The sequence below is a fragment of the Polyodon spathula genome, chromosome 30 (assembly GCF_017654505.1).
Source record: "Polyodon spathula isolate WHYD16114869_AA chromosome 30, ASM1765450v1, whole genome shotgun sequence".
Classification (NCBI taxonomy): domain Eukaryota; kingdom Metazoa; phylum Chordata; class Actinopteri; order Acipenseriformes; family Polyodontidae; genus Polyodon; species Polyodon spathula.
The window spans coordinates 3,220,867-3,232,687 of NC_054563.1; the positions used below are offsets into that span (position 1 = coordinate 3,220,867).

Here is an 11,821-nt window from a genome sequence, read left to right on the forward strand (position 1 = left end):
AATAACACCTCAGAAAAAATAAATGCAGCCCTCCAATTCATAGGTGAGAAAAGACAGTTAATGTGCTTCAGCACTGTGGCCTTTCATCACTACAGGATGGAGGGAAACTCCTGTTGTTACTGATTAAAACCATTTCCTGTGTGTAGAAACTACCGGGGCCAGCGTTTTAATTGGACAGAAAACCAGCAGAGTGGAAAGGGCCAGTTCTAATCTGTTCTGTAACTATTTACTGCATGCACCTTTTCAATAGAACTGCAGGCTAATTTCCATTCACACCCCAGATAATGTAACATTATTAGATGTATGTCTGCTCACATTTGCTGTTACAGTAAACATGTAGGCACAAAAATGTTAAAACAGGCCCTTTGCTTTTTCACTGCTCAGCGTTTACTCCACTGCCAGTAGATTCCAAAGTAAGTTAAGCTGAGATACAGTATGCCACACACCATGCACAATATCAAACGCCAATACTGCAGTGCAAAAGTATCACTGTAAATCTAAAAACCAATCACGGAACAGTAATCCGTTAAAAACAACACACACACACAAAATATCCCTCCTCTTGGCAGTAGCACCAACAATTGCAGTGCAACCTTAAAACACATTCCCCATCAAATACATTAAAACACCAATAAAACAATACAAAAGTTTTTCCTTATATCCAATGCACTGCGACTCCTAAAACCCCAACCATATAATACTGTGGCAAATATGGAACCTTTTCCTTCTCAGATTCTGCATTACTTGGATCTGCAAATGCATGAAGATGGCTGCTTCACAGTGATGTTTTGCACATAACTCGACACCAATGCATTGTGATTTGAGTCAAAAAGCCTGAACTGTTCCAGTGAACCTGGAGTCATATGAGAACCCTATAAAATTCTTCATTTAACAAATATGCTTTAGTCTAAGACAATGTGTCAGATATCCACACTAACACTGCACGAAATGTAAGGTTTGTAAACCTATGTAAACCCACATGGGCAACATTCAGTTTACAGGTTTTCATACTGCTTTGTGAAAATGACCCCTGGTGTTCAGCCCTGTTGATTACCAGGATCTAATCTGATGGCTGAGGATTTGTTTTCCATCCCAGATTCTAAAACAAAGGGCGTCTGCTAAGAAATTAATAATAATAATAATAATAATAATAATAATAATAATAATAAATAATAATAATACATCACTCTTGTGGTGGCAGACAGACACTCATATCTAATTGTCAGTGGCTGGCATCTGCAGGCATGGTTGTAATGCTTACTTTAAAGAATGTACTAACAGTCACTGTTTTGAGAAACGCAACAAGGGTGTGTGTGAAAGACTGTCCTGCCCTTTCCTTCTTACATATCAGAGACCTCAATTGCATATATATATATATATATATATATATATATATATATATATATATATATATATATAGTGTATGTGTGTGTGTGTGTGTGTCTGTGTGTGTGTGTGTGTGTGTGTGTATTCATGGTAACTACACAAATTTACTTATATTTAAATCTATTAATGTGCTTGTGATGCATCATGGTATTGAGTCTATTTATCCATTTACTTTACCTTTATACTTCTATATTGTACATCATCACATTTTGTTTCTTCTCAAAACTACAAATTTTAGGTCATTCATGTTATGTTTATTTTACTATTTACATATATACTTACATACATACATACATACATACATAATGACTTCAATAAACAGCTCCAATACATTCATTTCAAATCAACAACAGCAAGTGTGGTACATTACTGGTATAGTTGTTTATTTTAACACAATATCTAAAATTCAGAATTATTTCATACACATCATGTTGTCTTTTGAATCAATATGTACCTCAAAGTGAAAGTAAATCACACCACTTGGTCTCTACTAAGTGCTGCTAATTGTCGTAGATACAGCTGCTTGCGCTGGTTTTACTGTGGCCTTCATTTGCTGTGCTGAACTGCAGGTTTTCATATACAAGGTTATTCAACACAGTCCCTTCATTGTGGCGTGACCTCACACAGGTACCTGGAATTAGAAAACACAATCTATCTTCAAGGACTACACTGCAGCGTGCCAGTGAAGTGGGTAAAGAGACACAGCGAGGTTGGAGTGCGAGATGGAAAGTATGTTGTGCACATAACCCAAACTCTACTAGCTTCGGAGCTGCTCATGCAAACAAGCTTGGCTCTTTTGTATGGTAGGTAAGATGCTGCTTCTGCAAGCACCACAGTGCACCTGTGCATTGGGTTGAGTCACACAGTCCACTTCAATACCATCCATAACTCAACTCAGACAGAGATTTCATTCTGAACTGCATTCCATTTTGAACTTTATATTCTGCAGAACACTTATGGGCTGTTTCCCTGCAGTTTATCTCTGAATTTGTTTTGAAAAATACATTTTAAAAAATAGGTTGACTCGTCTGTGTTTTTATTTGAGCTTTTAATGTCCTGGTTTTCCTGCGACGTACTGCATGCCAGTATACTTTTAACTTGAAGTTTTTCAGATAGCGTTTTTAATCTTAAACATACTAACACTATGGTTTAGAAAATATGAAAAGAATGGCTAAATATGATAACATCTTCACACATCGGAAGCAGTAGCATCAGTTCCTATCATTAGTACACCAAACCTGTTTCAGGAAATGAGATGTGAGCTTTGAGATGTAATGTTGTTTTCCATTTTTAAACATCTGCCAAAACATTATTCAAACCCTAATGATCCAAATCTCTGGATTATCCAAATCATTGCCCTGCATAGTAAAAGCATATTAATCACAAACAAGGGCTTTCTCCAAAAGCAGCGTTGGTAATGCATGTCTGAGCTACTTAGTGAGCTTGCTATGGTTTTGACAGGCTGTTCTCTACAGTCCCTAACAAGCTACTGCCACCTTGTGGAATATGAAAGCCATCACATTTCATTTAACATTCTTACTGCTGGAACTCACCTGAGGGGGCTTCCATTCTACACTGTGTTCCACTGTTTACTGGCACGCCCAGGAAAATAATGGACTTTCCTTTTTAGTTTTGCACGCACAGTACAAATCAATAAACCACAGTCAGATTTTATTTAAATCCTGTATTGATCCAAAAATGAATCACTGAGTTTTAAGCCATCTGCATGTAGTTTCACATTCTAAGAATTACTAATATTCTAAGAATAATAATAATTAATAATAATGTTTTACACTTTTAAAGCACTTTTTAAAGCATCAGAAAGCTCTGTACAATTTATATAGTAAAAAGACAATAAAAACAAGCAATTACAATCATAAAAGCAATGCTAGATAAATAAATAACAAAACACAACATAAACAATAAAGAAAACACTAATAAATAATTAATATACAGCTATGGTCAAAAGTTTTGCATCACCCAGAATTTATATATATATATATATATATATATATATATATATATATATATATGTGATATTATATATTAATATCACGTAATCAAAGAAATTACAAAATGAGATCGCAAAAGTCTCCTGGAAGTCTACCATAATAGTAGTACAGTATTTCATGTTGGATTTCGAAATGTCACGTTTTTCAATTTTAGTTTTTTTTATGGGAAAACTACAAAGCGGTATGTGATTCACTATGCTAACATAATATTATTCAGTAGGTTTCATTTGACTTTATGCAGCAAAATTTGTTAATTCAATAGGGGTGGTGCAACACCTTTGGCCATAACTGTACTGTACATGCAACAAGACTTTTTTCTCAACAAAGGATTAAGTCAAAAGGTAGAAAACAGTCCATTTTAAAGACCACCAGCTGCTCCCCTGATTCTTCATCAGCAGATCTGACAGCACACAAAATGAAAGAACTCTTTATCTCAGTTTCCTACGGTGACAGGGCAGAGCACCACATAAACCATTGTGTTTGTACCCTTCCCACAGGCAGGCATACCCGCCAATTGAGAATGTGACTGGACTAGACCGAGTTGGACCTGTTTGGAGGGGGAACTGAAAAACATGTGAGAATGTGGACAAGCTAAACTGGCTCATTAACTGACAATTTAATAAAGGAGAAAGGAGAGGAGCGTCTCAGTTCAACTCAGGACTGTGCTCTGGTTCTCCAGCTCTGCAAGAGCCATTGCCCTGGTGACGGTAAATATCGGAGGTTGCTGTCAATTTAACAAACACAAAAACAGATCAAATTAAAATAATTTGGATTTCAAATTAAATGCAGCTCCCTCGTGTCTACATTTACCATTTTCAAAAGGGAAAACCTGCTTTGTTTTTGTATTAAATGTAATTCTGCAAAGATCGTATTTACTTTTTTGCAGAGCAATAGTGTGGGAGGTGTACACAAGACAACCAGGCCCGGATAGAGAAACTAATCCGGTGAGACATTCAGACCTGCACACTTCTTCACACCTCCAGCGAGGGACAGAAAGAGTTTCAAAGAGAGTTTCATTAAAACATGATGCGGTTAACTGGACAGGAAGCTTCCTTCAGCTCCTGAGAGCCACCCACATGGCACCCAAGCACCTGTAAGTGCTAACTGCTCGCTCTGGTCTGTTGCTTCATGTTAATAAGAGGCAGAAAATGTGTGACCACGTGTTAAAGATGTAAAGATACATGCTATAGACCTTTTCTGCTGACCTACAAAGTAAAATATACAGCTCACACAAAAAATGGAGTGCAGCCGAGGTCCCACCTAAATACTAGTTCGGTATTTGACACAGGATCAGTGCTTGCTCATCGAAAATTAAAACTACCAAAAGGCTTGTTCTAAATAAATGCTGATTTAGTGCATTTTACTTGTATGAATCAAGCGCATTGCAGTGGAGCATTGCACTGAAACATTGCACTTAAATAGCTTAAAGAGCTGTGAATGTTGCCTGCATGGTATGATATTGACACCTAGCCATAATGACACTTTGTGGTCAAAGTGATGGTTTGACAAATGTATATATTTAGGTGCTTTGAAATGTTTTTGTGTTGGTGGTTTTGTGGAGTCTCTTTGTTTCAAGTAAATAACACTGGAAATAAGATTGAGCTGAGTTCACAGGAGACTTCTCAACTTTGAATAACATAACCAGTTGACAACGCCTCTGTGACTACCACCTTCTGCCACCATTCACCACGTTACCAACCACATGGTGTCCTGGGATAGCAATGAGCCTCGTTACACCAGGCCTGCAGGCCTCACAACAAAGACTCCACAACATCTTCCCATGTCTCTACTCACAAACCTTTAAGGATGTTTTAAACAATGTTTTGTTGGGGGCTATATTTTTTTTTAAATTATTTTGATAAACCTTTTCAGCAGTTTGAAAGTATTCTTCTTTTTTTTGTTGTTTTTTTTTGGTTAGTTTTTTGTTTTTTAAGCAGTCATTAAAATCTTCTCAAGTTTTTAAATCCCTGTGAATATGAGCCACCACCCCAAGAACACTTCTCTTAAAGCACACCTCTTAAGTTTCCTGTAATGCTTTCAATTCATTCTGAGGGTGCTTATTATAAGTGTACTGTGAATTCAGTATATGTCTGTTGCTAAGGGCCTCATGTGTAAGGCTAGTGAGTCACCAAGCGATAAAAGCTTTGAGTAAAATGGTCTTCACTCACCTTTCCGATATTTGACTAACATGCTGATCCCCAGTGTGATCGCTGCAGACAGACAGACACACGTGACTATGATTGTGATCCAGCTCAGGGTGCAGCACTGCTCAGCTGAAACAACAGCAACACAACAATGAACACCATGCAGCTTTCCTTTCTACTTTCAGCTTAGCTGAATGAGAAGCAGAGGCACGACTCTCAGCTGTGCTCAGTGCGCTGCGCAGCCTAGGTCGGCCCATGGATCAGTTTACACTTTACACAAAATGAAAAAATAAAAAAATAAATACAAATAATAATTGTCTTCCAAACTTCACAACTGTTCAATGTAAAATAACAATAAAACAATAACCTGAATTATCAACTTTTGTGAACCTGCAACCTTCAGGACTGGAGGCTCTAACTGCTATGCTGTGAAGGCAAGATCCCTGACATGTAAGAATTGAGTCCCAATATATGTGCAGTTGGCTCTAGAGCAGCAGTGCTTGCACCCTGTAAACAGACCCTGGGTTAGCCCATCTACACCTGTTCACATCTACAGCTGTATTCTCGCTTTTCAGATGATGCATGGAAACATAATCTCACCCAGTCTTGCTAGACTGCATTTGGAGGAAGCACTGTGTAGAAAGCCTTTCTTCGAAGTTTGTTTGTTTCATTACCTCCATGGAAAGTAATGGTGATGTTATGAATGATAGGCTGAGCTGTGACTGTGCTGTTCACGTGACAGGAGATCACGTCTCCCTCGTTCCAGTTGGGTTTGCAGAGGCTCAGGGTGCTTCTCAAGGGGTACAAGCTGCTGTTTGTAAGCAGGGTATCGGAAAGTGTCTCCCCCTGTTTACTCCAGGTAACATTGACTCCGGGTGGATAGAAGCCAGCTAGGCTGCAGACCAGCTGTATGCAGTCCAGAGACTTGTTGGAAGACAAGGGAAACAATTCCAGCTTCATACCTGGAAAAGAGAAAACAATCAAGTCAGCACGCCTTGGAACCGTGGAAAGAGGGGCTTCAACGAACAAGTGTAAAAACACAGGCTCCAGCCATCGGCCACCTGGAAGAGCCTTCTATTTCTGAACTGGAGTATTACCGTGCCATTTAATTCACTTGACATACATTTCTTATGGCCCCTGCATAGTATTTTCTTTATAGGACACTAGGTTGGGGGCAGTGTGTTGTATCAAGCAAGGCACTGTCTGTGCCTTGCTCTAACATCACATACAAGCAAATCCATCTGATAAAGGAGCTGGATGTGCTAACAGTTCTCAGTCCACCACATCCTGTCATTTTACTAAAATAAGACATTTCCCACACACTGCTGCGAAGTATTAGTTTTAATAAAGTACCCTGCTTTTAATAATTTGCGTTAATTTACATCAAATTGAATTGACTTAAATGAGTTCATAACATACAAAGTAACTTACATCTGCTTTGGAGAGGGGTGATTAGTTATAGCCTTGCTTTTCTACACAATGTAAGGTAAAACCCTAACCAAGTTAAGTAGTGCCTTCTTCAGTCTGCTGATTAAAGGTGTATATACCCCCCACTCACCCACCCCACAAGAGCAATATGTAAACAGCCCCCTTTATTGTGACGAATGTGTTAATGGTGGGTGACAGGAAGTAGAGTTGTGAAAGGCGGAATTTTGAATGTCACCTCGCTGCTGCAGCCCACCTATCAATCAGGGTGTCATACAGAATGACTGCAAAGATAAAAGAGAGAATGTTTTCAAATGTCATTTGTGGCTTTTGGTGCACGTGGCCAGTGATTCATACCCAGGCATTGCGCTGTTACACTTGCACATGGAAACAGATCAAAGGGAGACAGTTTGTATTCTGTAACAGCAGAGGGAGCAAAGGAAAGGCTGTTGTAGCAGCTTTAGCTTTCCCCCTGTCTGCAAACCCAGGTCGAAATCCCACCCCCTTGATTCAGCACACTCCACTTCACTTTGTATCAAACCAAACGCAAAGGTAGACTTGAATGCATAAAAAAACGCACACTTAAATATACCTACCCTCGACAAGAAGAGTCAGTTCACTTCGGTTTTCTATTGAAGGTGGGGGTATAAGACTAATAGCTACACAGCTGTAAATACCGCTGTCACCGATTGTGAGATCTTTGATTTTCAGATGGTGGCTTTGCCATATCACCTCCATTCGACTCTCGCATTCATTTTGGGTAATAGTGTTGCTTTCAACAGTGTATTTACAGAAAGGACTCTTGCGTTCTCCTCTGCTCCACTGAACCCTGACCATCCTCGAGTTATTGTTTGTAGGGACGGCGCAGGGCAACAGGGTGCTGCTTCCTTTAGATGCTCTAATGATCGGAGGTGAATGTGGAGAGCAGCTGCCAACATCTGTGTTAGATAAAGAAATACAGTGTTAGGAATATCATCCCAACATCCTTCTGTAGGAAAAAAAAAAAAGATTTTTGACAAAGGGGCTGATAAATACGTATGTCTCTGTGAAGGACAATGTACACACAGGCCTGGTTATTATTTGCAAGTGTGTGTATTTTATTTTATTTTTGATTACAGTACAGTGCTCTCACATTATAACACTACAGTTGGGAGCCATAGTTACAAGACCATGCTATTTGTGTTCCACATTACAGCGAGTATGACCGTGCTAATGGAATGGCATGATGGGTAAACGGGAGCCTCAACCATGCTGCTTCACCCCCAATTCCGTGGTAGAAAGGGACACCTCTTATGAAAGTATAATAACGCCCTTGGTTACTAGTGCTGGATTGGGACATTGTATCTGGGCATGGTCTATACACTCTACAACGTCTGTAGAAATATTTGTCATTATAATAACACGTTAAACAAACAATGGATCATCTTGTAAAGAATACCAAAAATTAATAACGTGAAAAATAATAATAATAATACAAAAATGTGTGTGTTGGGTGTCACATTTACTGCCTGTCCTAGAAATTCAGTAACTGTGTGCGTCAATAACTTTGTAAACATACAGATACATACGCATTTCTACATTCGAACATTTCTTAAATCTAATATCGAAATAAACAAATAAATGCAGTGGCCTTTTAACCACAGGCTTTCGTTCCCTACCAGACAATCACTATAGTAACCCCTGAGACATCTGCTTAATAATACATCCATGACAGACTGATAGTATTTGTGTTATCAGCTAGCTTTCTACTCTGAATTAGAACACAAGCTCACTCACTGTTAATACTGCTATATCTTTTTAATTATCCTCTTGAAATATCTATTAAAAAGAGGAATAAAGTAATAATTGGATAGTTGCTATTGCCATGTGTGAAAATTATTCCAGAATAACCCAATATATTACTTACACTGTACTTATCAAAATAATAACCGGTAACAAACGTTCTGCTAGTACTATTAACTTCCATAAACAAATGGAAGTTGGAATAAAGGCTGGCTCAATTTATATAGGAGTTATAAACAATAAACCGTTGCAATTCCTTAATATCGTGACATGACTGAGCCCTCAATTTCACCAGCTGTAAGCCTGGCGTGTGCAATACCCTGTCTCTGGGCCATAGGGGCTGCCTCACATCTGTCAACCTTTGTTTTTTTTTGTTTTTTTTTAAAGATCACATAAACGCTCTTACCTGTGAAAGCAATGATCAGGAAAAGGCCAGCGTGCAGTGTGCAGGCGGGATCTAGCTGTGAAAACATTGTGAACACAAGATGTAAGAGAAAAGTCTTCTTCAAACTGCAAAGGCTTTACTTTAATCTATGTGGGCCCTTCCTGTTTTTAGCATGTATTTCCTGTTCACAAAGACCACAAGGCTCTTTATTACTGCTTGCTCTGTCCCACACTGTCCAGGGCGTAGCTATTTACACGGACAGGTATTATAGATACAGAAAGATATGCTATTTTAGTCTTTTTTCCACCTCTTGCGGTACTTTCCTCCTAAAGGAGTGAAATCACTTTAAAGGAAGGTTATCTTCCCCCCTCCAAGTGCCTCCCATGCCATATTACTGAAAGCAATTGGAATTTCATCATGCATGTTTCTAAAAAAGAAATACATCAAAATAATAAAGTTAAACTTGCTTACCTTCTCCTGTTTCTACAAACACCAGATGCAATAACTATTGTGCAAGCCACCCATTGAGTATACCAGACAATAACCTGAGCCTAGAATGATTACCCGAGCAGCTGTTAGCCTTGTGAGTGGAAAACCCTTTCACAGAGCGGGCAGCAAGGTTATCGGCAGCCCTGATTGCAGTCCGAACCATTGGTTTCCAAACCAAATGCTTTGATTTATTTTATTACCATGTTCTTGACTTCGGGGTTGTGGACGAGGCCGTTCTGTTTGTGGTGATCTTCTCCTTTGTAGTTCTGTTTACTGGAATAGGATCAGCCAAAAGAAAAAGAGAATTGAAAGTGTTTAAAGTCTCGTGATTGTTGTCATGGGATGCAGTGGTCTTCATTTAGGAGGGTGTAGTTAGTGTCCACTTTTGATACTTTGCTATTAGTGCAGAGGACTCAGTTCATTGTGCGACTGGTGCATATCACAGTAAAATTGCGGCAATAATTAATATAAAGTTAAATATTTTTATACTTATTTAACCCCATACACAATCAAAAACAAATGCAATGTTCAGAATGTGCTTATAGCGAGAGATCATTGTGTTTTGCACTCACACAAAACCATTGTGAGTGCACTTCTTTACTCTCTCACTTCTGAATTCCCTCTCTTCATTCATTTCTACACTCTTTTCTCATTTGCAAAGCTGTACACTGCATACGTGATCCAAACAAAAAGCGAAACAGCAGCAAACTAATCCTGACCTAACCGTGCTGGTACTTTACAATAGTGACTGGTGGGTTGGAGGCAACACCCACCTCAATATAGTCAAGATACAGCAGAAAACTAAAAATGATACAATTTGAATTAAAAAAGACAGAAAAAATACAGTTTAATTGCAAAAACTAAAATAAAAAGTCAGCTTGCAAAAATAGAACAATTCAAAACACAGTCTAATAAAAAGACACTACTGACATATAACGGTCCCAGCAGAAACAATGGTCTTACCACTTACCAAACTGGCATGGAACTGCAGGATAATTCCCCTTTCTATCAACTTGAGTTTTAAGTGAGAAACTCACAGGCTGACTGCTTCCTGTTTTGAAATGAGAGCAATGAGCATTAATCAGAACTGCAATCTGCTGAGTGCAATCACTTTTGCACAATAAAGGTTGTTTGACAGTTTAACAAATGTTTGCATTTCAACAATAAAAATAATAATAAACAGTAATAAAAATGTCACAACCAAAAAGTACAGGATACAAAAGGAAAAAAAAAAAAACTGAGGTTACAGTTTCTTTCAGAACCTAACAAAACCACAAAATGGTAATATTTACACACGCCCGCACACAATATATACACAAAACAAGCATGTGAAAGTGCCGTGTCTGAGAGCTTCCTTGGCATTTGAATCAGGTCACCGCGCTGAGAAAGTAGCACATGTCAAAAAACTGTACTTGCAGAATGTGAACTCCCAAAGATTGAGGTTAAATAGGGGTTGTCCTAAAAGCAACAACTGTAGAACGCATTTTGGTTAACAAGCTTATTTTAAAGCTTGATTCATACACTATACAAAATCACTCAGAAGCATTATAACATCCTTACACCTCCAGGTCTAAATTGTCCAAAGAAGTAATCTTTAATTTGATCAAGGAAGGTGATCAGCAGGTTAATCTCGGGATGCCCTGAACTTCAGAATACATAGGAAGGTTTATACTCTCCCCACTCAACCTCAACATTTCTTCACAGTTCAAGGTGCACCTTGATATCAAATGGAATGACACAGTATTATCGTTAGGCCTCTTAAAATTACAATGTATTATTTTGTGATCTTAGTCTGTGACCATTTGAAAGATGACTCACATATGGATTTGAGAAGGACAGATGGACATGTGATTGTTCTAAGTGAAAAAAAAAAACCTAAAAACTAAAACATGCTATACCCTTTGTGAAACCCACTTAAACCAGTCAGTGTTGCAATACATTCTAAAGTTGAATGAATTCAGTCATGTTGCCAAAAAGAGTTGATTAAGAATCTGTATAAATAACCATTCGAAAAGACATGATTTTAATTAATGCAAGAACAGCAAAATATATGACCATGCCATGCTTGAGTAGTGAAGATCGCCTGGTTGCTATTGGCATGATTGAAGGCGGCCTGTCTGTGAGAGAAGTTGCCCCGAGAATGAGATGTTCTGTTTCAACAATCAGTAGACAAGTCCAGAGAAATCAGGAAGGCAGAG

General features: G+C 38.5%; 1 protein-coding gene across 1 annotated transcript; it reads right to left on the minus strand.

Moving 5' to 3' along the window:
• Positions 1-1,625: 1,625 nt before the first annotated feature.
• LOC121302660 lies at positions 1,626-10,919 on the minus strand. The gene is made up of 7 exons (XM_041232694.1): positions 10,594-10,919; positions 9,824-9,896; positions 9,156-9,210; positions 7,564-7,905; positions 6,217-6,504; positions 5,567-5,671; positions 1,626-2,017 (listed from the first exon to the last, which is right to left on the minus strand). Exons 1-7 carry the CDS (start codon positions 10,602-10,604, stop codon positions 1,887-1,889), a joined length of 1,005 nt encoding a protein of 334 aa, XP_041088628.1. The 5' UTR covers positions 10,605-10,919; the 3' UTR covers positions 1,626-1,886.
• Between the last annotated feature and the right edge of the window lie 902 nt (positions 10,920-11,821).